This window comes from Actinia tenebrosa, unplaced genomic scaffold, assembly GCF_029948245.1.
Source record: "Actinia tenebrosa isolate PJP-AT-01 unplaced genomic scaffold, QUT_ActTen_1.0 PGA_scaffold0__85_contigs__length_37466705, whole genome shotgun sequence".
Taxonomy (NCBI): Eukaryota; Metazoa; Cnidaria; class Anthozoa; order Actiniaria; family Actiniidae; genus Actinia; species Actinia tenebrosa.
In genome coordinates, this window is record NW_028292569.1 from 15,583,421 (window position 1) to 15,609,288 (window position 25,868).

The 25,868-nt window shown below is 37.7% G+C and overlaps 4 protein-coding genes across 4 annotated transcripts; 3 read left to right on the top strand and 1 right to left on the bottom strand.

The window, feature by feature from the left end:
- Window positions 1-4,609: 4,609 nt before the first annotated feature.
- On the top strand, window positions 4,610-11,078 carry LOC116303130 (monocarboxylate transporter 10). Its single transcript, XM_031712606.2, has 4 exons — window positions 4,610-5,363; window positions 7,565-8,157; window positions 8,357-8,726; window positions 9,041-11,078. The coding sequence occupies exons 1-4, from the start codon at window positions 5,171-5,173 to the stop codon at window positions 9,814-9,816; spliced, it is 1,932 nt and encodes a 643-aa protein (XP_031568466.1). The 5' UTR covers window positions 4,610-5,170; the 3' UTR covers window positions 9,817-11,078.
- A 1,776-nt stretch (window positions 11,079-12,854) lies between these two features.
- On the top strand, window positions 12,855-15,509 carry LOC116303131 (monocarboxylate transporter 10-like). The gene is made up of 5 exons (XM_089034948.1): window positions 12,855-13,125; window positions 13,529-14,112; window positions 14,189-14,332; window positions 14,429-14,654; window positions 14,938-15,509. Exons 1-5 carry the CDS (start codon window positions 12,855-12,857, stop codon window positions 15,264-15,266), a joined length of 1,554 nt encoding a protein of 517 aa, XP_088891074.1. The 3' UTR covers window positions 15,267-15,509.
- A 450-nt stretch (window positions 15,510-15,959) lies between these two features.
- On the bottom strand, window positions 15,960-20,867 carry LOC116303141 (monocarboxylate transporter 10). Its single transcript, XM_031712618.2, has 6 exons — window positions 20,705-20,867; window positions 19,322-19,558; window positions 18,940-19,221; window positions 18,264-18,547; window positions 17,297-17,666; window positions 15,960-16,865 (listed from the first exon to the last, which is right to left on the bottom strand). The coding sequence occupies exons 1-6, from the start codon at window positions 20,865-20,867 to the stop codon at window positions 16,204-16,206; spliced, it is 1,998 nt and encodes a 665-aa protein (XP_031568478.2). The 3' UTR covers window positions 15,960-16,203.
- Window positions 20,868-23,116: 2,249 nt separating this feature from the next.
- Window positions 23,117-25,471, top strand: LOC116303110 (potassium voltage-gated channel subfamily A member 1-like). Its single transcript, XM_031712566.2, has one exon. It carries the CDS (start codon window positions 23,617-23,619, stop codon window positions 24,910-24,912), a length of 1,296 nt encoding a protein of 431 aa, XP_031568426.1. The 5' UTR covers window positions 23,117-23,616; the 3' UTR covers window positions 24,913-25,471.
- The last annotated feature ends 397 nt before the right edge of the window (window positions 25,472-25,868 follow it).

A 25,868-nucleotide genomic window follows, 5' to 3' on the forward strand; every position in this document is an offset into this window, starting at 1 on the left:
TCTACGACTGGGCGTATAGTAAAAGTAACTGTATCAGTCTTATAACTAACTCTTGGTGAAGCTCTAGAATTTCCTGTAAGGAAGTATTACTTTAAGAAACCACTTCAAAAATGATCTTTTAATTTCGAGCTCGTCCTTGCACTTTGTGAAAGGAAAAAGTCCAGTTGCCGGCATTCGGACACGTACAGGGCGAAAATCAAATTGATCGGTCAAGGCTAAGAATTACGGACACGTTTCTTTACGTCATATCCTGAAGACGTTTCACCGAAAGAAGGGACAGCTGCGCAACAGGACCCTAACAGGAAAAAAAGGCCTCTGGCACCCCTGAACTCCTAGCACTGCTGCGCAGTGTATATCATGCTATATTTAAAAAATAAAAATAACCTCTTTATATAAGTTATTCTCTTTATTTTTCGCCTTAAACCGCTGCATTGCTGTTTGTTGCCAAATTAAACTATTTTTATCAGGTACACAAAATATATAAATTTTCGATGACGTCAAGCGGTTCTTCGGAATAAGGGGTATCTAACACATGGGGTATGGATTAGATTCAAAGTTATCCTTTGCTAACCTCTTGCCCTTAATTACAAACGGAAATTCATGAAAGCTTGGAGCCTATGCTAACGGTAACAAAAACCACAACCTATCAGTACCGTACGACTTGATCGACTTGAAGAGCACTGTATGTCCTAGATACTTGAATGCATTTAGTCTTGAAAACGAAATATTAAACAGCGCATGATGCAACTCAAAGAGCCTTCAAAGAAGATGCACTGAATGAACATGAGTGAACCCCTTCAGCGAATTTGCGATTTGGATAAATGATATTTCCTTTCCGGCTTTATTGACAAACTTATGAGATAAATGATCTGCTTGGACAGGGCATGCCTGTACGTGAATGTACAAATCTTACGACACCTTTAAAGAGGAATGAACTATATGCTTGCAAAGTATCGCCGTTATCATGCATGTACATTTATCCAGAAGCTGGGAATCGAGGGTGGCGTAGCGGTTGTACAACTGTTTCTCGCCTCTGAGGTCTCAGGTTCGATTCCCAGACTCGGAATCACATGTGAACAGAGTTTGTTACGTTTCTCCCTTGATTCAAGGGTTCTTCTGTGGGATCTCCCGATGCAAAACAAAACGCACCGAATTCCAGTTAAATCTGTGAGTTAACATGCCCTGACATTGATCAGTCCAGTGACGCTGTTTCTGGGTATGGATAATAATTAGTTGAAGTTTCTAGCGTTGAAATTTTTTCAAGATCAATCAAAATAGAACCATGACAAGAATGAGACCAATTACTGATTAGCCACTTTACTTCGCCAGTTCACTCCTCTTTCTTTCCCCTTCTGTCTGGCTCCACTAGATTAATTGAGGGCAAAAAAGACCAGACCAGTGCGGAGAGTAGCAATGGCTTATAAAATCGTGATTAAAATACCAACTGGGAAAATGCCAGCAGCTTATCAAAAGTCTAATCATATTATACTAATAAGAATTAAAGGTTATTCATCATGGATACAACTGCAATGACGCCCCGGGAATGACGCACACTGATTCAGCAAAAACTAATAAAATTGGTGCGCCTTGTCCCACAATGTTTGCACAGAATCCTCTTATTTATCTACCCCATTGTATTTAACTAAGTCAGGATGTTTTTAAAACCAAAAGTCTATTTTCTTCATAAATATAAACAATGAAAGCCGCGTTGAACCTCTACCCCTCACTCTCCATGACCCTGCCTAGGAAACGCACCACGGCCACTGGCAAGATCCCTCGTGTCCCACTGAGACTATTACAGCCAGTAGGTTCTAGTATGATGGAAGAACAGTAAACTTAGGCGTTCTATAAATTCCCTTTATCAATTGACCGCCGAAAACCAGTCACACCACAAGGGATGGAGATAAAATCTAGTATGGTTTTAAATAACCTTTGTCCATAATTCCAAATACACCCCAAAGGGATGGAGATGAAATCTAGTATGGTTTTAAATAACCTTTGTCCATAATTCCAAATACTAAGGTCCTAGTTTGTATTCTAATTATGGATTCGGGCTCGCAACAGTGTTCACAGTTTTCTGTCTTCCTAGTCGTTTCCCACTGAGACTTACACAGCCAGTATAATTATAATGGAAGAACAGTAAAAATAGGCGTTCTATCAGTTGAACGCCGAACACCAGTCACGCCCTAGTTGGTATTCCAATTATGGATTCGCAACAGTGTTAACAGTCTTCTTCTTCTTCTTCTTCTTAATTGTTTTTCCTTTTCCATTCGTTTTTTTTTTTTCCCTCCTTTTTTTGTTCTTTTTGCCTTTGCTCAACAATGAGAGGAGTAAGGTTAGTAGTATGCCGAATTAGTAGTTTGAAGAACTTGAAGAAAAAAGCTTGCTACATTTCTCAAAAATCATGCTTAGTTAAAAGCCATATTAATTTATTATATAGTTAAGATAGTATGCGCGCACTAATTGGTCGAAAACTGTGCTTTATTTGTAAACGGAGCACAGTTCTGACGCCAACCGCCCACCCAAAGTGCTGCTAGATCCTGCGAGCGTCTTTCTTCTTGCGTAAATGAATTCAATACCGAGAAAAAAGTAGCTATATAATAGAACGAATAAAACAGCTTTTTTCGTGCCTCGTTCAGTAATAAAGCACTTAGCATGGTTTGGAAAAAGTAGATCTCAAATAAAAGTAAACTGAACCTTCGATTGTTTGTTCTGGGTTTTCTATTTTTGGTGCTTAGCTTTCTTAATGGTCCTTGAGAATAGATTTTTATCTGGCAGTTCTTATGTTGGATGTGTAGAAAAGCATAGCATAGCATTGGCATTAGCACAAGCATAGACACGTTCCTCCTCAGTGTTTAAAGTTTTGGAAGCTAAGCTTCAAGGAAATAATTCATTGTAAAATTCGAGGAATAAGGTAAGTCAAAAGCTTGATAAAATCCTTGAAGCGAAACGAAGAGATAAAACTGAAAAAGGGAGGACAAATGACTTGTCAAGGCAAGTTCTGATACCATCATCACATGTTGTCAAGATTGGATCTAAGGCTTGTGGACCCCATCACGACAGGAAGCGTTGTCAAATATTTTACTAACAAGAATAAGATGAAAAACCGCAATTGTCCCAGTCCATGCGTGCTGTCTGTTACTACAGCACCCAAGTGCGACGATGTCTGACTGATAGAGGCTCTGTGTCATTCATCACTGGACATCACCTCACTTGTTACCACCTACAGACATGCAAGCCATGCATAATCTTATAGTCAGCACTGCAGCAATCCTATTGCGATTTCTGCATGCTGAATCCTTTGCCACCAAACAAGCATTGCATCAAGGAATTATTTTATTTATTTATTTTTACTCGGTGGTCTTTCTTGTGCACATTATCGACAGTGTCCTGTTTTCGTGTGTGGCTTCCAAATCATGTGGTACGACTGTTATGGGGCATCTGATCAAGGGCTGATGGTTGTCTTTTTTCTTGTATTTTCAACTTGGAAGCATTATATTTATTTACTAAGAGAAGAGTGTCAATTTTAGCGGGTACGTTAGGATTAAGACACCAAATTCAACACCTATTATGTGCTCACAACCGAAAAAAGCAGATGTTTTCAGCGTTTGAGATTTAAAAGAATTTGAAACTTTAAGCTTAGCAATATTATAAATATCATTTTGCGAGAGTGTATAATAAAACATGGTTTGTCTATTTCGCCCCGATATGACTTATATCGTCGTCCTATAGGTGGGAAGGTACTTAGATCGATTCTTCCAACCAATGAGAATCCACTAAAATTAGTGCGAGCCTGGATGGCTTATTTTAATTAAATTCGTTTTTCTTTTCAAGTGTCCTTTCTTTCTTTTTAAGATTTTCCTTGAGATAAAATGGTTTGTTTTTGTCGACGAAAACCGAAGTTTCTTTAGGACATTTTGGACGATAGAACTGCAAAAACCTTGGCCTTTACATTTCTCTTGCCAACGGTGCTAATGTTCTGAAGATTAAAGGCCAACTGAATAGTTGGTCATTAGGGAATAAAATTATAGCATTACAAGATAGCTTGCCGGGTCGTGATGTGCGTCTTGAACCCTGCATGGATCAGAACTGACCGGAAAACGACAGGAAAAAACATTTCATAGTTGCTAAAAACTACCCGGCCAGGAATTGATATGTTATTCCACTCAATGCAAATGATTGATTGTGTTCGTTTTTATTATTTATGATAATAAGGACCTCTTGAACGATAACAACACTGAAATTTAATGATTCGGCTTTGCAGCAAAACGGAATCTAGTTAAATTCTTAAACCCCATACGTATAATCCACTCATAAGTTACGAACTACGCTGTATAGTATTCATACTTTGATGTACAAGAACTTGTATAAAGCTCGTATAAAATTTCTTTTATTGGCAATAGTCCAAAGTTCATTTCACACCTAAATCTTTTGATCAATAGGCAAATCAGGGCAAGCAAACGTAACGAACAAAAAATAGATCCTACAGTTATATACAAGATAATGTGTCATATGCTTTTGAGGGCATAACTCTTGGTTGTGCAATCGTTCGGGAAGGTTCCACAAGCTAACTTACTGCTATAAAAATCTTTCAAGGATCAGTTCATATGCAGATGGGTATGTCACGGTGCTCGGTGACCGGAAGTGAGGTTTTATGCCACTGAACCCTAGTGTGTCATCTGAGTTCATGTTCAATCGTTGCCCGGTCATCAAAAAAATTGAAATTTCAATATGAAATTAAGGACATTCGTTTGATTTATCTCATTTGGTATAATTTGAGAGGACCGAGAGTTCTAGAATCATATATTAATTTGCATACGAAGCAAATAAGGACTGCTTGATCACATGAATTTCACCTGATCTCAGCACAATTTAACAGTGGGGAGAAAATCACTTCCAATCAAAGTAAACAAGATTGCTCCTACCAATCACAGCGCAGTAACAGGACAATTCAAAGACGTCACCTGCCAGAGGATCTAATAGCCTTCAAAAAATTTTTGTTCAACGCTCTCACGTCGCGACCTTCTCGCTTTATGGGGTTCTGAGAGAGGTGCGGGAGAAGTCCATCTACAGGAAAGATTTTCCGCAGAAGGAAAGTGGGTTGATTGAACTCACTGTTTAAGTCGCAGCCAAAAATCAGCTGTTACGCTCCATTTCCATAAGTAACAAGATGCTGTGCTGCAAGAAGAAGCCTTTGGACAAAAAGACCGAGCCTTTGGTAGAATATCCAGATGGAGGATGGGGCTGGTTCGTATGCCTAGCAACTTTTACCACTCAGTTTATAGTTCTTGGAACCATGAACAATTTTGGCGTTATGTACGTTGAATTACTGAGAGAATTCAACGTGGGCAAAGCAGAGGCAGGTAAGGGAAATGACTAAAGAAAAAGTACTCTGTGGTCAGTATCGAAAACAAGATCCAAATGAGATGATTTGTTTGTTATAATTTAGAGCGAATTTATGATCTTCTACACAGAAGGCCTTATTCTCTAATTACCAATGATCGAAATTTCTTTTTAAAATCGCTAATTCCTTGTTAATTTGGAAGACTCGTAATGTTCCAAATTCGAAGCGAGTTAGATTTTTATGCCGCTATACCTGCATCTATACTTCGAGACTGCTTGCTTTGATAAAAAATTTTGCTGACCCCGCTAAGGTCATCAAATTTTACTGTAGCATACTATACTAATTTTTCAAATGGGGGTCCGTTTGAAACAGTGATAAAGATCTGTGTTCAAGAAAAAAATTTTGAACCAAATTCATTATTAGGCTCGTCGTGTTTGACATATCGATGTGTTGTCTCATGCTGAATGTCATCTTGAAAGAGAAACAAAAACATCAAAAACATTTTTTTTTGTTGCCATTTTCTTGAATCAGAAAATTTAGGTGCCTTGCTAGTGCTATCTGAAACCCATATTGGAGAAGTAAAATCCGATCTAAAAAATTTTCTCCGTTAAAATCACGTGAAGATTGGCAAATATCAAGGTTTGAAGCTGAACTACTAGTTTCCTGTCAAACCGGTTTTCGACCAATGAGATTAGTTTTACTAGCCTGACTGACAGTTTTCGGCTTTACCCTGTGAAGCTCTGCACAGCACTTGAGAGAACTCAAATTCTCCAAGCGTTATGAACAGAACGCTGAAAATTGATCCACTTTAGCTTGGTTGGAGAGGTTAAAGGTTTTTTTTATCGAGTTGTTTTTCTAAATTTTTCTCTATTTACTCTGCTTTTATATGTAAACAATAAATTTGGAATTCTTCAATCAAAATAAACACGGTCAACACTCCGAAAGACGCTTTGTGGTCACCCAACGAAGCCAAACTTCACGAAAAAGAAGCGGTATTCGCGAAAAAACAACAGCAGACGCGAATTTATCGGGATAAGGTGTACACATAAAAAACGTATTAAGCTGTGCTTTGTTTTCTAAAAATTAACATACGAAAAGACTGTGCAAAACAGAAGAGAAGTACTCCATGAACACAAAATGCATTTTTTGTAATATATATTCCCTCTGTAGCTATTATAAAAGCCTCAGTTTTTGGTAAGTTTAATCTGTTGCTTTCAAAAGCAAGCCCTAGTGCAAATTTTCAAAATCATTTGGAACGAACAATACCAATATTTAAAACACCAAGGTTTAGGACCGATATTCCCTAATACGTAAGAATATTTCTATCTTAATGCAAAGGAGTTTTATTTCAAAGCAAAAATGATGGTTGGAAGTCATATGGAGCATAATCATGCGGACTTTCGATAAACATCTGATAAAGAAAAATCACATGACTCTCCTCATGATGAGTATATCTGCTACATCAGATGATTAATGTACCCACTGTCAGTCATTAGTGAAAAATACAATAGAAAGAATTAGTGAACCGTTCTATCTATCCTCTCTCTCCTTTGTCCTCGTTTCCTAACACTTACTAATCACTATTAAAACCCAAAAGGTTGACCACATTTGTCAACAAAGCATAATCCTTCAACCATGCTTCATTATCAATCCAGAAAAAAAAATTCAAGTTTGTATTCATCACTTAGTTTACTGCAGAATGCTTCGTTTCAAATGACAGGAAAAAGATAACATTTCCTTTTGTTCTTGTAGAAAAAGAACTTCTTATCAGAATATAGATGTTTATGCTCAAGCAACTGCTAAAAATAGTAATCAAATAAGGTTTTGAAAGAACAATGCCAGTGTTATTTATCAAAGTTGACCTTAGATTTTAGTACCTTTTGTTCAGTGCAAAATTAGATTGTTGCACTCAGCAGCTCTCCCCATGACAAAAAAAGTCTTCTCTAGAGAACTCATAAACATTTATGGATATAAATTTCACAATCATGACTCAACCCACTAAGGGGCTGCTCTGTAAGGTTTGCTCAACGCAATGTTAAATATCATAAGAATTGCTCTAGCAATTTGGACCTGCCAAATAGTCCGACTGAGGCCATACTGTTTTGACCAAAATCCAAAGGCCAATAGTTTATCAGTTTAGAATCATCATGTGTTTTCTAAGCCTTACATTATTACTTGGTATCCAATGTAAAACTAATATTTCTCTGTGTTTGTTTGCAGCATGGGTAGGCTCGATTACCTATGGTATGATGTTCCTACTGGGACCATTGGGTACCACATTGTGCAAAAAAATTGGCTGCCGTTTGACCACCATAATTGGATGCTCCACAGCTTCAGGGGCATGTCTCTTAGCTTCCATTGCACCAAACATCTATGTAATGGACCTGACATATGGCCTGATGTTTGGAGTTGGGGCAAGTTTGTGCTACTTCCCCACTGTTGTCATCTTGGGTACATACTTTAATAAGAAGCTCTCCCTTGCCAATGGCCTGACCTCATCTGGTAGTGGTGTTGGATCGCTAGCCATGGGTCCAGTCCTACAGGGATTACTGTCTAGGTTTGGTATGAGAAACACTATGCGGATATCAGCAGCCATGTTGGCATGTATCATTGTCATTGCACTGGTATATCGCCCAATAAATACCCCTTTCTTAAATGGATCCAAGTATGATAAAGAAAAGGAAGCCAACCAAAAGAAAAAGGGCTGCGCAAGGTTTGTTGATTTCAGTCTTTTCAAGAACAAGGCATACCTGGTGTGGTGTGGCTCACTTTCATTCTGGATGTTAGGATACTTTGTTCCCTTTGTACATCTCGTAAGTACAACCATGTTTATCTTTTTCATATATTTGATTTTTCATAAAGCCTAAGGTACCACTTTTTCAGTGCCAGTTCTCCTTTTTTCCCTTCATTCAAGAGATACCCAGGCCTGTATGCTCTTCAAAAGTACTGTAGGTCCCTAGGCAAGAAAAAATAAAAAATGAGAAAAATGACTATGCTAATCTTCAATTTCAGATCCGTCTTGCTACTCTCCAAGGAATAGATATGTTTAAAGCTACCCTCCTCATTGGAATGATGTCTGTAGGCTCTACAGTTGGAAGGTTATTCTTTGGCAAGATTGCTGATCATCCAAAGATTAACCGTCTGTACCTCTATCAGTTCTCCTTCCTGATGATTGGTATTAGCAACACCATCTGTCCTCTCATGACAAACTATGGTGGTCTTGCTTTCTATGCCACATTTTTTGGGTTCTTTGAAGGATGTTATGTACTCCTGGCTCCTGTTTTAACTGGTGATATTGTTGGACGTAACAACATGGCAACAGGTGTTGGTGTTTTGTTTGCTATAAAGTCTGTACCTCTAACTATTGGGCCTCCTCTTGCTGGTATGTTTTTCGTTTTTTTGTTTTTTCAATTTATTCAACAGTAAAGAAAAAATGGCATATACAATAATTACAATATTTGATGAGGCTACTATTTTATGCAACCCTTTAGATAGTGTCACAACCATAGAAATTGAAAGTACCAAAACTAAACTTGAAAACTTTTCTGCACATAATGATCAGCAAATAAAACCTAAACACAGGCTGTGTGCCTGCAATAAAAACTTGAAAGATAGTTTTATCATGGAAATATTTCTTTTTTTTTTTTTTTTTTTTTTTTTTTGTGGACTAAAGATGTTCTTTTGCTAATTTCCTAGGTTTCATTTATGATACATCAAATTCTTATGAAGTTGCTTTCTACATTGCTGGTGCTGTACCTATCCTTGCTGCCTGCATTATGTTTGCAATTCCATTCTTGATGCCAAAAGACCAAGAGGATGAAACAGACCATAAACACTATGGCAAATTTGAAGTCATCATGGATGAGAAAGAGGAAGAAGATAGAAGTTCTGGTTATGACTCACAGCCTCGCATCCCACAATTGTTTATTGAGCCAGCAACACCTACTTTGCCACCAGAATCCTTAAGATCTGAATCTCTCCCACAAATTCCACCCCACATATTACATAATCCTAAGAGACTGTCTGGAGATCATACTGAGCTCCGTCCTATCTCATCTATTCCAAAACATCTTCGTCCAAAATCAGTTCAGAGCTTCGCAAGTCTTACTGGTTCACATGTTAGCATTAACAGCATATTAAGTCGATCTGGGCCAAGCACTTACAACATGAATGCTTTGCCACCAATCCAAGAGAACAGTGACCATTATAATGTGAGAAGAAGTAGAGTGCTCGAGCTTCAAAGAGAACTGAGCCCATCTGTGTTCTCTCTTGTGAGAAGACGGTTGGAACTGGGAGCTCCCACTAATAAGAAAACCATGATACCTAAACAGATATCAGCCAGCAAGTATGGTGGCAGTATTGGTTGTATCTCTATTACAAGTGATGCTGTTCCTCTTGCTTACTCTGAAGAAGTTGCAAAAGAAGAAGACAGGGAGAGAGAAATAATGATTGGAAAAGTATCTTGTGTTTAAGATTTCATTTTGCCTCTTCAAAAAACAAAGGTTTGAAGCTTAAATGGGAAGGGATTTTCTGATTCATCAAAGAATAACTTCAAAGTTTTTACAAGAGAATAAAAATTCTTCTGCAGAATTTTTTTCTTACCAAGACCCAAAAAAGAAAACACTTCCAAAGCGAAAGCATTATTGAAGTGCCATACTTACCAAGAGTAAAGTATTAAGAACAGAAGTGGCACAAGCTGCTTGCAACATGTTAACTGAGATTCATTTGAATCAAGATCCTCAAATGAATAAACATTGTTAAAAGAGGAGAAAGCAAAACTAATTGAAAAAAATGTTTGCTATAGTGCTGTTACTTTGTTTAAGATATTTCACGCAAGCTTGTTAGTTTATCACTTAGCATTCGTAGTTTTCATTATGAATCTAGTGACACAAAACTGTTATATGGAAAAATATTTTAAACTTTATAAAATTTTATAAAGGTTTAAGCACAATGGTAGCTGCACAAGTGAATTTTATAATCTAAAGCTTAGAACTGCACAAATTCAAATTTTCTAGTCTACTTTCAAAGTTTAGGGGAAATTTTGGGAATTGGATATCTCTATACTTGACTCAAAAATATAAATGACCATGAATTAGCTAACTATGGAAATCCAAAAAGTATATTTATTGAAAAACAAAGAGACAGAAAGAAAAAACAAAAAGAAAAATGATGAAAAATATGTTTTCGAATTCAATATTCATGCAGCTTTATAAAAAATAAAAAGTTTAACAACGTGTTTGTCAATCACATTGTATTTTACTTATTCAGTCATAATTATTATATATTTCCATTATTTGTTTACTTCTGCAGCTACCAGTCTAATTATCATAAACATTGATGTGTTTCGATACCACTGATACTATGTCTTAGTCTTCTTATGGCAATGAATTAACTTAAAAAATCAAAAGACAAAAAAGAAGTTGATATATTTATAACGTTTTTGATTATTTTTGAACTCATTTTGGAGTTTTTATATAAAATCATTATCATAGTTTATCTAACAAGTTTAATTAGCAGCTTGTTTTAGAGCTAGTGTAGTGTTAGAATTCAAAGTTGAAAGGCATTTATAAATTGAATTTAATCAAACTCTTGGAAATCTCACCATACTTTATAGTCCACAAACACTCCTTACATGGCTTACACATTTTGAAAAAAGATATTTTGTCCTTTCATAGGTTGCACAGGGTATCACCCAGTAAATCCAAGAGATAAGATTAAAATTCTAGTAAAAAGATTGTAATTCAAGTCAAGAGTTTTTCTACAACTACAAAAAAATAGTCCTGTACTGGGTAAAAGGCCTTGGTTTTGCAATATGTCCTCGCCCACTTTCCTACCTGAAACTGTTCCCTTACCTTTTTTGTAGTTCGATTCTCTTGACATTCAAAACATTTCTAACCATTTCTATGAATTTATCATGATTCATATAATTTTTCATCTATCTTAGCATTTGATAATAGAAGTCATAGAGTTATCATATAGAGTTTCATATAGAGTTATCATTACTAAGAATGTATTTGAATACATTAATAAAACTTAACAAAAAACCTGTTTCTTCTATTATACACCAACACCAACACACAAAAAATTGATTTCTGCTGGGAAAGCTAGAAAAGAATAATTCAAATGGATGCTTAAAATGTGTCATCTTAGGACTTTTAGCCTCAAACTGTAAAGCCAGATTTAAAGGCCATGAAAAAAACCCTCTAAACTAAGTTCAAATATAAATTATCTTAGTCACTTTAATTGGTATTTACCATACTATTAAATATAAACATGATCCGGCTATATTTCCCATGATTTTACTAACAACTGGGCTTAAATTTGTGTACAGAAGAAGCGTTCCTGAATAAACTCAACATCTAACTAAACCAGCTGAGATGATCGAGCAAGCAAAATCGCAACTCAAAAAATGAATACAGCACTCGTTCGAAGAGAAATTTAACCGTTTCTACTATATAATATTTCTAATAGTATTCCAGTTCCCAAAATGCATAAACTAATGTATAAACTTACGTATTTTAGAGCACTTTCTTACCTTATACATTCTTTACTCTTCGTTTTTGGGGAACCGTCTTGTACAACTACAACAATGTCATGCGCAGCAGAGCGGAAGTACTCATTTTGGCGCCAAAACTTAAAACGCGCGCGCGCGGGAAGATTTTGAGCTGCGACGTATTTCCGGGACCATTGCTAGCTTACAAAAACTGCTCTCGCATCAAATTTTGATTCAAAATTTCTCCTTCATCTAAAATATTATTATGGAATTTTCAGTAAAAAAGATCCTACTCCGAAGAAAATTGCAAGAAAAATCTTTGCAGAAATAGTTTTTCATTTTGGACAAAAAGTTCTTTCTCGTTAGCCTATGGCCGATACTGACAGCGATAGAAAAGTTTCTTCACTACTCGTATAGGTTCTAGCATTGTTATGGAAAAGGAACATTTGATTTGTCTTTGTCGTTAGTGATTTTATGTCATCATTGATAATTTTATATGGACCTTGATTAACAATCGCAAATGTGGTTCATACTTTGACACGTGATCATGACGTCATTATCGTAATCACATAATTGAATTTGATTGTCCCAAGCTTGTTGGTCGCCGCGCTCTGCGCGCAAAGCAGGAAATCCTTCTCTGGTCTAGTTTGACCGGTATGTAAGTATATACGAAGAAAATGATAGGTGTTTTGTTTTTAACGTTTTGACTTTTTTGGACTCTTCAATCAAGAAAAATGTTTTGTATTTGTCCTTGTTCTAGTTTGACGCTTGAATCGATTTATGGTTTTTAATATAAGCTGAAGTTCTAATTGCAATTTATTTTCTCGTTTTTAATAAATCAACCAATAGATATGTGAGAAGGATTGGCCCCTACACCATCTTTTGCAAAACCTGCAAAACCCTTCAAAGTTTCAGGAGATTTTGCAAGGGATTTCAAGGAATTGCCGCACCATTTGTCGAATCAATTGCACATTCCAAAATGCCTGATTCCTTCAGTCTTTGTGGATCCGGTTACTAATGGCAAACGCGGCCAGTACCCAAGACCTTGAGAAGGTTGAAGTGAAAGTCGACATCTCTGGTAAAACCGGTATTGCAATCAGCAATAGGGAAAGTACTTTTGATCACAGAGAAGACGTCGGACTACAAGAGCACCAAAAAGGATCGTGGGGATTGGTCGTTTGTCTTGGTGCCTTTTTCATACAGTTTTTTATGTTAGGAGTTCAGAACTCTGCTGGAATCATTTATACAGCCCTCGTTGATGAATTTAATACACCAAGGGGAGTTACAGGTGAGGTTTTAGAGAAGCTTAACAGAGAAAATACTTTGTGCCTTTTTTGAAAAGATTAATTCAATTCAATGATAGTGGCACGTACGGAACTATTCTGTATTGCACTATGCACTGTGAATAGATAAGGGTTTTTGGCGTCTTTTAATTAATTCGTAGCCAACGCAACTTTAGTCAAATATTGCAGAAGTCTGGGCAGAAAGTTCGATAAGTCTTTTAGGAAGTGCGCAATAAAAATATTTTTTTTAGCAGTCATCTTGGAAGGGGCAATCAAAAAAATAGTAAATAGAAATAAGTGCGAAATAAGCGGCTTTCGAAATAATTCAAGCCGTGCGACTGGATAGTGTGTAGCCTATCCATTAATACTTTTTGTTACATTTTTTTTTTTTCTTTTTTATGTGGATAGCTTGGGTCGGGTCCCTGGCAACAGGAATGATGTTCTTCTTAGGACCTCTGACAACATCACTATGTGAGCGCTACGGATGTAGAATCGTTGCCATTACTGGTACCATCTTCTGCATTTTTGGTTTGGTCTTTTCATCCTTTGTTAAAAGTGTTCCAGTCCTTTTCTTCACTTATGGCATCATGTGGGGAGCTGGTACGAGCATGTGCTATTTCCCGACAGTCATAGTACTGTCCAAGTATTTCAAGACACGGTTGGCACTTGTAAACGGCATTGTATGCTCGGGCAGCGGTGTGGGGACATTAATGATGGGTCCCTTCGTTCAGGTTCTTCTCTTACGACTTGGAATTGCAAATGCTTTTCGCGTCATTGCTGCCATGATGACGCTGTTGATTTTATGTGGAGCGACGTTCCGTCCTTCGCCGGCAGCCGCTTGCACTGACATGATCAACGACCACGACGCCAAGAGCAAAAAAAAGAAAAGGAAATTTTTCGACTGGGAAATTTTCAAGAACAAAGGCTACGTTGTGTGGTGTGCCTGCCTTTCCATCTTTGTGCTTGGTTACTTTGTTCCATTTGTTCATTTAGTAAGTCACACTTGGCAAACGTTTTGCATCAATGTAAATAAAAATGGGTTGATTTGTCAACTGTTGTCTATTACAGGTTCGTCACGCTGAAGACATGAACACGAGCCCTACTAAAGCCTCTTTGCTGATCGGCTACATGTCTATTGCTTCGACTTTTGGTCGGCTTCTTTTCGGAAAGATTGCAGATTTCCCTTGCATTAACAGGCTCCATCTCTATCAGGTAATCTAAACCTTCAGCCCCTTCCCCCTAAAGATTCATATTATGTCATATGACAGTGCTAAGTCATCTGTTTAAAATGTCGTTATTTTTCGACAGTTTGCTTTCCTCGTGATGGCTTTATGCTCCATTTTTGTAACAGTGGTTAAAGACTACGCAGGGCTCGTAGTGTATGCAGTAATTTTTGGAGTCTTTGAAGGTTGCTACGTCGTCCTGTTACCCGTCATCACGAGTGATATCGTTGGTTCTGATAAGCTTTCTTACGCCCTTGGCAGCATCTTTACTTTCATGGCTTTTCCGATGATGCTAGGACCACCAATAGCGGGTATGTGGAAAAGGGGGCTATTTTTTCACGTCAGTTGTCCATCACAATTATGAAGCCAAACTTGTCATTGCCGGCAATATTGGCCGCCATTTCTTGGTTAGACATGGGATCTTCCAACATTTTGTCGCAATTATGGTCACTTATTAGGTTTGATAGCTACTGGCTATTAAGTGCTACCCTCGCAAAACGAGGACGATTTTTGTATTACTGATCTGGGTCACTCGGGGAATAATCATGGTAATTTTTGTTGAAGTGTAACAAATCCAATACTTTTTCTTCCAAGGCTGGATCTATGACATAACGAAAGACTACACAGCGGCATTCTATCTATGTAGTGCAACATCTTTCTTGCCTGCTTGCTTGATTTTCCTAGTTCCCAGTCTTACTCCTCCAAGAAAAGGCACACCTTCGAGCTCAAACTCTTCAACCCCAAGAAGACAGGAAGTAACAACGAGCGACATCGAGTCAAATGAAAGCGGAAAGATTGTGAATCATGAGCCAAACGAGATGCTTCGTTCGTATTACGGTCCTGGTCTATTAAATGAGAGAGGGTGCCTTTACGAAGCTCCAAACTATGAAATCATAAAAGCGTTAACTCTGCAAAAACTTTAGACTGTAACTGCATTTTTTGTATTGCCTCTACATTTTGTTAGCATTCCTGCATGCCTGCCTGCTGTCTGATTTTCCTGCCTACTCAGTGCATGTGAGGTGTCTCATCTACTTCTGCCCTGCAACAGTAACTCCTGTCCCACGTCCTGTCTCTTTCTTATTTTTCCTGCCAAAAACTTGTGTCTGCTTACTTGCTTTCCTCCAGCTGTTTTTCACAATGCATTGTCGGCTTATGTTGCGACACGATTATACTAGCTTTTCACGATCAAACATCAAATCCAAGAAGTAAAAAAACAACATGGTGTAATATAGAGAGTCGCGTGTCGTGTATGCATTCTCCTACCATCAAATATTTATTAAAAATTACTGATGACTTCACCCATGGTATACATCATTTGTAATCTATATCCAGAACCTTTCGCTTCTTTTTTTACAACAGCACCTCATGACTTACGGCTTTACACACTGAAATATCTGCACAGAACTTAATCTGAAAGTCAATTAATAAACTGCGCTCACCTTTGAACAATTCAATGCACTCAAAACAAAGTGCAAACTAAAGCTATTTTTCTTATAATTAAACAGTGGATCGTACGGTTTCGCCTTTCCTCCGCCATGACTTTAAGAGAGTCCACTGAATCATTATTTATCATTATTTTGATGAAAAAAGTATATTCTTTCGGTACATTTTTATCTTCGTTTTCGACAGCAATTGAGAAGATATATAAGTATATAAGTAAAAATTAAAACAAATAATTAATCATCATCATCATATCATGTTAAGCCTGTATGGCAAGTAGGGCCGAGTTTGCGTAAATTATATGTGATGGGGTTGCTGGCCCCATGCACGTTGCTGGGTCCCTGTTAGTCATGGCATTACCCGTTACCACTTAAAGAATATATGATAACGTACCTAAAACTTTACCAAGCTAAGATAGATTCAAACCACAGACTCAACTATAGCCACTTTTTCAATTCTCTCGTCATACTTTTCATTTTTGATGGGGAGTGATTTTTGGGTGCTGGGAGAATGACTTTGCGAGGAATGTGACCCCGAACCGTTACTGTTGCTGGAATAGTCTAGTCTCGCACTACTTATAGGACTTCCGCTTCTAGAACTAAGAGCCCCAAGCTGTTGCGACAGGAGCACCCTTGTGATTGACCCACGGTGAGACATGGACGAATTAAAGCTTGTGTTTTTGGACGTGTTTAAAGAAATATCGGCCCCCGAGAGGTGTAATTCGCTAGTTTCCTCGTCATTTACGTCGTAATTGTACAGATATTCTTCATCTAAATCGTTAACTCGTTCTTCGGAAGCGTCTTTGGAGGAGCTGCTTTTGCATTCTTGTTCTTTGTCAATCCCTGAATCTTCTTCAACCACACCTTCTGTTCTAAAACTTATCGATCTTGAGGTTCGTGATATGATGGCAGAAGTCAGGAGAGAATCCATACGACTGTCTACAGAATCTCGCTGGAATCTTCCTCCCTTTTCATTCGACGTAAGCCAGGGAATAAAAAACATCAGGAAAGAGGATAGTGCTGTGGTGGCCCCACAGATGTAGAAAGCAGTGTTGTAAGATAGGAGTACGTCGTATAAAAGACCTGCGTTTGAGAAAATAATCACTTTATTTTCATCATTACTAAAACGACGAGAAAGAGTAATTTGTGTTTTTTGGACAAATGTAAATACTCCAAGCAGGATCCCGAATCAGCTCTTTTTTTTGTTCCAATTTTCATTTATTTGGATGACTCTGATTAGAAGCTGTTTAAAAAAGACTTTGTCCTAGCAGTAGGGTTACTTTAGGAGTATATACGGTAACCTCGGTCAATTCAATAAAAGTTAAGAGGCAGTCGATATCTTTGTCCGCGCTCGTTGGAGAGCCATTCGGAACTTAGGCTCTCGCACTTGCGCAACAAGGAGAAAGATGCTGATCAAATAAAGTGCGGGCCTTGTGGTCGACATCTGAGCAGCTGCTTGAAAATTAATAAATTCGCATGCGCAAAACCTGAATAGTCTATTTGACACCTCTTACCTGCGAAGGGGGGACCAACAGTAATGGTTATTGATATTACTCCATACAGGTTACCAAGAGCTTGATTTAGCTTGTGGACTCCAACAATGTCTGTCACAACAACAGCGATAAGTACTACGTACATGCCATCAAATAGGCCCAACATGACCATAACGGTCACGAATGCCGAGTACGTTTTGGCGATTGGACAAAGCGTGGTCGTTATCCCAAAACCAATGATCGCGAATTGGGTCATATATAATCTATTGACCCGAGGATGATCCGAAAACCTGCCGAAAACGATACGACTTACTGTCGAGGAGATGGACATGAAGCCGATTAGCATCGCACCTTTAGAAGAAGAGATCCCAAGACCGACAACGAGACTGACCTGAAGACAAAGTAGGAGCATAGATAAGCTGATTTTTTTTGGAGTTTGTAAGACTTGAATATAAGCAGTCATTTGAAGTAGAGAATGAAAATGTAAACATAGTGTGATTTTTTTTAATTAGTCAAATCTATACCGCTGTGTTCCTTGATCACAGACTCATTTATAAAGGGTTAGCCTCATTTTCAGTGTTAAAAAGAATTCACAAATACCAACTGTGTAGTAAAGAATGCACAACTTCTGAATACGTACAAACACTTTGAAATTCCACGGACCTTGACTTATCCATAAATATTCAAAGTAATTCCATACACAATCGAACCCTATAGAACAGATCATTTGAAAGATCTTCCAACAGTACTCACCACAGGCAGCCCAAGCACTGTATTTGTGGTGTGTAAGATAGTATTTACAGTAAATATATAGGCCAAAAAAATATGTAATATTTTTATATTTTTTAAAATATGAACATACCTTGCTCCTGTATTGTTCCTATCATACATACCACAAATACTTTGCTTGGGCTGTCTGTGTTCTCATGTACCCAAAAACTACCCCATTTCCTTAATTCAATCACGAATATTAGTAAATGGAACTTACAATGTGTACGTAAGGAATAAAGTAACCCAACATGAACAGCGACACTGCCACGGTATAAATAACGAATGCTTTGTTCTTCCAGACCCTTAAGTCCAGAAATGGACCATGGACTCTTTTGATGTCGTAAAGCTGCTCAAGAGGCGACCGGAATGGTTTATAGGACAAAGATGCCGCCATTAAGACACACATAACGCCAGCTAGAATGCGAAGAGTCGTTGCCAGACCGTAGTGTTTGAGAAGGTATTGAAGAAGAGGACCGAAGGTGAGTGTGCCCAATCCGCTTCCTGAAAAAGATCAGATTCATGGCCATAATGAGAAAATGACACACTCGTGGTAACGACACAGGGACGATCGATAGGGAACAACGCAGGAGTTCAATTCAGTGGAAATTATTTCACAATAGAAAAATGATATTTGTTACTGTGCATCGAAGCGAGAACGGCTGTGGCATTGCAATGATAGAGCCATGTGAATATTTTTCCACAAAAAAGGTATCTGTCAATGCAAGGTCACTGCCATTCTTGATTCGATGCTCAGGGACGGTTATCTATCAAGGTAGTGCCTGAAACCGACTTTGTAAGGTCACTGCCATTCTTGATTCGATGCACAGGGACGGTTATCTATCAAGGTAGCGCCTGAAACCGACTTTGAAGGGGAGTATTGAATCGCTACTAACCTGCTGTAATGATCCCGTTGACGAGTGATAATCTCCGACAGAAGTATTCACCGGGAACAGTTAGAGTTGAGAAGTAACACAGACTCGAGCCGATGCCCCAAAGTAGGCTATACGTGACGTAAATCTTGGGCAATTCTGTGACAAATGACGTCAGAAGCATTCCAAGCCCGCAAAGGACACCTCCAATGAATGAGATGGTACGGAATCCAATTCGCTCATTCAAGCCGCATGTGATTGGTCCAAATAAATAGAGAATGCCAACAGAAGCTGATCCTACCCAAGCTACAAGTGTATTAAAACTTGGTTAGCGTTAGACGGACAGACAGACAAGTGTGGCAAACAAACAGGCAGACATTGGGTAACATACAATCCATTCGTTTACCTGTCGCAGCTTTACTCTTCCCAAACTCTTCAAGAAGAAACGCAAACAGGATCCCAAAAGAATTATGAATACCAAGCACAACGAACTGGGACAAGAAAGCACAGGCACAAATTGCCCATCCCCGGCATCCCCCCTCGGGAATCAGTTTGATTCCTTGAAGTGCGTAGGGAGACTCTGTTATCACTTCCTCGGAATTAACTAGTTTTAGATGAAAGGAATTCGAACTGGTGTTGGAATCTGAAAGGTAACAACAACAAAGACATTTTCAATCGTGCGGAAGCTTTTGTCACAAAAACCTAGGTCATTCTTGCATGAACGTATTTTAAAATAATTACTTCATATCAAAAATATGTGGATTTTTCAGAGTCATTATTTTATCGCTATTAGTATAGGAAATCGCACGATCTCGAGTACCATTTGGAAATTAATAGACACGAGTAATGTTTTGAAAGTTCTTATAATTGCACGAACCTTTAGGCTCGTGCAATTAAAGAACTTTCAAAACATTACGAGTGTCTATTAATTCCAAATTGTACGAGAAGATCGTGTGATTTTTTGTTTATAGTTCACTCAACAAAATTTCAATAAAAAATTCGAAGCGACACCGTTCATCTTTGTCTATTTGGCGGCCGATTTTCAGTCCATCGTGCAACTGAAATGCATAAAAGAGATTAGTTCTTACGGCTTTAAAATTTTATTTATGTTTTTTAAGTACAAAATGATAGAAAATAATTGTTTTGACATTGTTTTGGCCTTGTTGCCATAGCGACTTAATTCGGTACTCCTACGGAGTACTGATTAACGCTATAATTTAATTGTACTCCTCTCGACCAATCAGAGTCGAGTAATTTTGTTGAGTGTACTATAAGTCCTACAACGATACAAGTTTTGACGATTAGAAAGTAGTTCTGTTTAAGTACATAATTAAATGTCGAGGTTTTCATAGTAAAATTGTTAAACACTGACGCTAGGCTATTTTTTGGGGTGCATGTAACGTCATAGCCGTTCAGACTTTGACAAAAAAAAAAAAAGGTTTGGTGGTGCACGTCTTTCGACCACGTCTTTCGACCAACATGGCGGCCACGTCTTTTCTCCTTTTACTTTCATATGGGAAGGGATGCAGTTATAATCCGAATGAAGTTCTACCTTTTGGCGCCAGCAACTTAATCCGAAAGGTGGCACTTTGCTAAAAAATGTTTTAATATGGCACACAAATAATGCAACACCAAAGAAATAATTCGAAAAGCATAACAAAATCTCCCATTATGATAATTACATTAATAAATAATGTTATCTTCAAAATTGGACATTGGACATAATTCAAACGTATAAATGTCTATGTATAGCAGGTAACGATAGATATATCGACATTGTTAGACCTACCTTCGGCAATAGGCTCGTCCATTCCCAAGACAGAAGAGTCCCGTTTGCTGCCAAAGCTGTGTATTTTGGTCTCTTTGTTTTCTTCTAGCGGCCTTGCTTGTGTATTCATGTGGTTTTGGTCATCTTTACAGTGTGGAACAATCGCTGAACGTCTCCTATCCATAGTTCAAAAAGGTTGTTCAGAAGGAACCACAATGACAAACAATAACAGCAGCAGATATAACACCTTGTTACAGTAATGTGTCAAATTAATTTTCGTGTTAAAATTCGTCTGAATTTTCCTTCTTTGATTTTGTGGTTCAGTTCTCAAATTGGACTCCCTAAGAAAGGTCTAGCTCATGAGTTCAAAACTCGAAATTGTCAGTAGATTTCTTCGGTGTGATTGACCCAAGAAACCTGAACAGCTAGTTTTGTCACCATGGAAACATCTACGTCACAGTCAAACCTAAAAAATGTTTTGCTAAAAATATCAGAATATTAATTCATTGATTTGTTATTATTTTTGGAAACTATTATTAATAGACTATAATGGACTATAGTAGTACTAGACGAGTAATTGGGCAACACCCCTGATAATTATATCGGCAGATAGTCGGCTGAAGGGCGTGACACTTGAGGATTATACAACAAGACGAGTATTTGGGCAACACCCTTGATGTTTCTATCGACAGGTAGTCGGAATGTTTCTATCGGCTGGAGGGCGTGATACTGTATAGTATAGAACTAGACGAGTAATTGGACAACACCCATGATGTTTCTATCATTTTCAAAAATTAACTATTGGCAAACACTATTTAAAGAAAATGAAAACGAAGAATGATATCCTAAGAAAATTAATTAACAAAACAAAAAAATTCGCCCAAAAGATCGAAAAAGTCCGCACATTTTGGGGAGACGAGCATTTTCAATTTGCTAAATTCGAACATGGCGACGATGAAAACCAGACAAAAATGCGCTGCAAAATTAACGCGTTAAGAATTAACTTTAGGAAACCCGAATTTCAAATAAAATTATTGGTAGGAATGCATGCAGCGATCACTACGTAAATCGGGAATTAAAAACCTCACTCGCGGAATCAAAAATTTATTTAAAAAAATTTAGTTGAATTCTGAGGGATTGTTTTTCCCTCATTGGGTCGGTGACACGGCAAAGCATTGTGGTAACCGTCCTCGAACCGATTTCCTTTCTTTTCTCTTTGTTTTTATTTTCCGACCGAAAACATCTGGCGACTTTCAATTGATAAGTTGTTCACCAATGTTCAAAGATGCAAATGCCTTCATGGATGGAATTAACATATCGCTCATCGTATCATGTTTAATTACGGCAAAACCTAGATATATCGCGATATAGTTGGTGGATAATTGTTTTAATCAACAAAGCATATGTATGTCGGCCAGCACTTGGTACCTCGTAAGGATTAGATCTAGAATGATTTGCAATCTAGACTTTAATCATGCTCTTTAACTGTATTAAATTTATGGTTTCTTAAAGAATATTATCTATTGATTTATCGAATAACTTTAATCAAGTTAAAAATTATTGAAGCTGTTCATAACTTACGTAATTTATTTATGCATTTTTTTCTTCATTTGTGAACCAAATTTCATTCGAATATTATCAGGAAGCACTCGAAGTATCCTACGGAGACGTGCAATAATAATTGGTTATAATAATATTTTAGATGAAATATTTCAAAGATGAGGAAAAATGAAAATAAAATAATTTAAAATCACCATTTTTTTGTCCATGTAATACAAAAGCAACATAAGATTTTTTGATTAATTCTCACACTTAATACGGAGCTTAATGCAGTAGGCTTTCCAAATTACACTTGAAGAAGTTTGCATGGTTTTTGCTGTTCGTTTTATAACGGACGCGTATAACACTGACTTAGACATTTCCATTCCTAACTACCTATTGTGATAACTTTAGACCTTCTTCGCAAGAAAAAAAAAGCTAGAGCCAGAGCGAGCGGTGATCTGACGTCATCCTTCACATATTCAACAAAAATATCTCTTAAACGTACAACAAACGAACTTCAAATTGATTTACTCAAAACGAATGAAAATATTTCGGTTTCTCTTCAACGCAGTGAGGCTCAAGTTTTTCTTTGCAAAAACGAATTTTAATATCATTTTGAAAGCTTTTTCACTTTTCTATCTTTGGTCATATTTTTTTGGGGGAAGAGAGGAGCTTGATTAATGTTATCGATAATATTGCGTTTTTTTTAGCTCGCATCATTAGGAAGTAAAAACGCTTTCGACAAACATCTTGATGTGAAATTCATTCCCGGACAATTCCCGAGTTCATTTGTCACGAGAACAAACGAAAAATTAATCAAGCAATTTTTAACTCGCTTAAAATAGATTTTTAAGGATTTCCCCCAATTAATGAATATAGAAATGGATGGAATACTATTAGAGTCAAGTCTCAAACGGGAAACGAGTTCGTTTGTGCCAGTGAACGGATATCGAGTTGATCGCGATAAGGATAATTGACTAGGGCCTGTCGTCAATTGGTGTTTGTCAGTACCTACGGAATCTGAACGGACTGAGCGCGCAAGCCACTCGATTCTTACTTGTCAGTCATTATCAACCGAATTTCTGGAATTTAACGTCCCATGTTCACCCAGCCAACATAAATCCACTGAATTATTTATCAAGACGACTTGGATAAATTCTACTTAGATCTCAGGAAACCTTCATGGAGCGAAGCAATTTCCTTGAGTCTCGGCTGGGGAGTTTGTAAGAAGCCTGGTCTAATGCTTGCCGGGAGACAGTCGGATGACAATTCGGTGAGGTGGTTTTATCCGAGAAAGAATAAATAAGGATAAGGTGCATCAAGCTGATCAGTTAATAAGTGGATGACGACTGCTTGCGATCTATAACAAATCGACACTCCACACAGCGGAAATGCAAGAGCATGAAATATACTCAACGTTAGATCGTTTCGCTGAAAAGCAAAGCAGAAAACGCGAACGAGTACGCATTAATGTTAGTGGAGAAATGTTCGAGACGTTTGAAGAAACCCTGGCACGATACCCGAGCACCCTTCTGGGGTCAAAAGACAAGAGAAGCCGATATTTTAACTCGAAAAGATGTGAATACTATTTTAATCGCGACAGAGTAGTCTTTGATGCCATTCTGTTTTACTATCAGTCGCCAGGCATATTATCAAAACCGTCAACGGTTTCCTACGAGATCTTCTTGAAAGAGACGGCATTTTTTGAGCTGGAGAGTGATTCATTGGCCAAAATAGATTCCTCGGTCAAATGGTTTATCAACAATCAACGAAAGAAAAGAACTCTACGAGGGAGGATTTGGCAGTCGTTGGAAAACCCTGTTACACCTGCTGAACGAATCATAAACGTTTTCTCTGGACTATTAACCCTCTTATCAATGGCCGCTCTATGCTGGGAAACCCTGCCTGAAGCCAGAAAAGTGAATTTTCAATTAGACAATAATACGCATTTCAATAACAATAGAGGAACATTTTACAAAGAAGACCAGTTTTGGTTTCTCGCGGAGTCGATTTTTTCAGGATGGTTTACGATCGAATACTTTGCGCGGTTTGCGACAGCACCGAGGTCTTGCTATTTTCTATTCACGTTTTCAGGGATTGTGGATTTTCTCTCGATACTACCGTTTTATATTACTCTAATCCTCGATATATCGCTATCGGATACTAGTAGGACTTTATTCCCGTTGTTGCGCGTTGTTCGTTTGATACGAATACTGAAACTAAAGCGCTATAGTACAAGCGTACGTTTGCTCTTCGAGACCATTTTTGATAGCCGAGAAGAACTCCAAGTGTTCTTTTTGTGTTTAATATTTATAACTGTAGTTATGTCTAGTGCCATTTTTTACGTCGAAGGTTTGGGAGAGAATTCGCAATTTGTGAGCATTCCCGACGTATTTTGGTACTCTGTAGTCACGCTCTCTAGCGTAGGATACGGAGACTACGTCCCGAGAACAGCCTTTGGGAAAGTAATCGCGGCGCTGTTCTGCATCAGTGGTGTTGTGGTTATTTTCTGTTTTTCTCCTGTTCTTTTTGCCAAGTTCCGTCGATGCAGATATCGATTATTTCGGGAGCAGATTGAGCTTCAAATCTACAGAGAGGAAGCGGAAAGACTTTATAATCAGAACAACCCAGGCGAACACTTGACTATAAAACCAAAAGATGAAAAGTTGCGGCGTAATAAGAAGTGAAAAAAAGTCACTTAGCTGGCTAAAGATATATTCATTAACAACCACGAGCGCTCAGTTCGATATTTCTTTAATTCAGACATTGAGATTGCTATCTTTACTTGGAATAATTGCATCATGAATAAAACTGCCCCCTCAAAAAAAGAAAAAAAAACAACTTAAAGCCGAAATGATGTAGCTACTGTTTTTACGCCATGGTGTTGCCTACGGTCCGTACTAAAGCAACTTGAGAATAAGATACATCGTACGATAAGATAAATAGAACAGATACCTTAATGTTCCAAAGAAAATCGAAAAGTGCTTTCTGAAGGGGAGATCTACGAGTCTAGACTTACCACAAAGAATACTGATCAAAATCATTCATTTTTTTAAAGAAAGAAAAAGAAAGAAAGAAAAATGGCACGCATGGTGTGTTTCCCGCCTCGTTGCGCTGCCCGCCTTGTTGCGCACAGCTTCTTTGAAAATTTAATAATCGATTGAGAAGCATTTTTCTTTCGACCAAGTTTTCTTTTAATAGCTCAGTTAGAAGTTGTAAGCAATAAACTACCTAATTAGTTGGTAATATTACGAAGAATCACTTATAATGGTTTTTCAACTTTTTATAGTGTGGGAATGGTTGCCAAACCATACTTTTTTAATGAGCCTAGACAAATTAAAATTACTATTGAGACTATTGAATACGTAAACTTTTACCTATTGAGACACCGGTAAAGCTTATATAAAAGCAACAAGAGCTACTGAGGTACATAAAAAAACGTTCAATAAACACTTTACAATAGGGGTTAAGTTGTAAGCATAGCCAAAAACCTTTTTGGATGGGAATTTTCGAATGGAGCATAAAATGATCGACTGTCAGACTTCTCGCCCACGTTCATGATCATGTTTTCAATCATAACCTAAAACGACTGCAAGATATGCGCGAAAAAAATTTATTTCTTTTTAAAATGATCTTTAGGAGT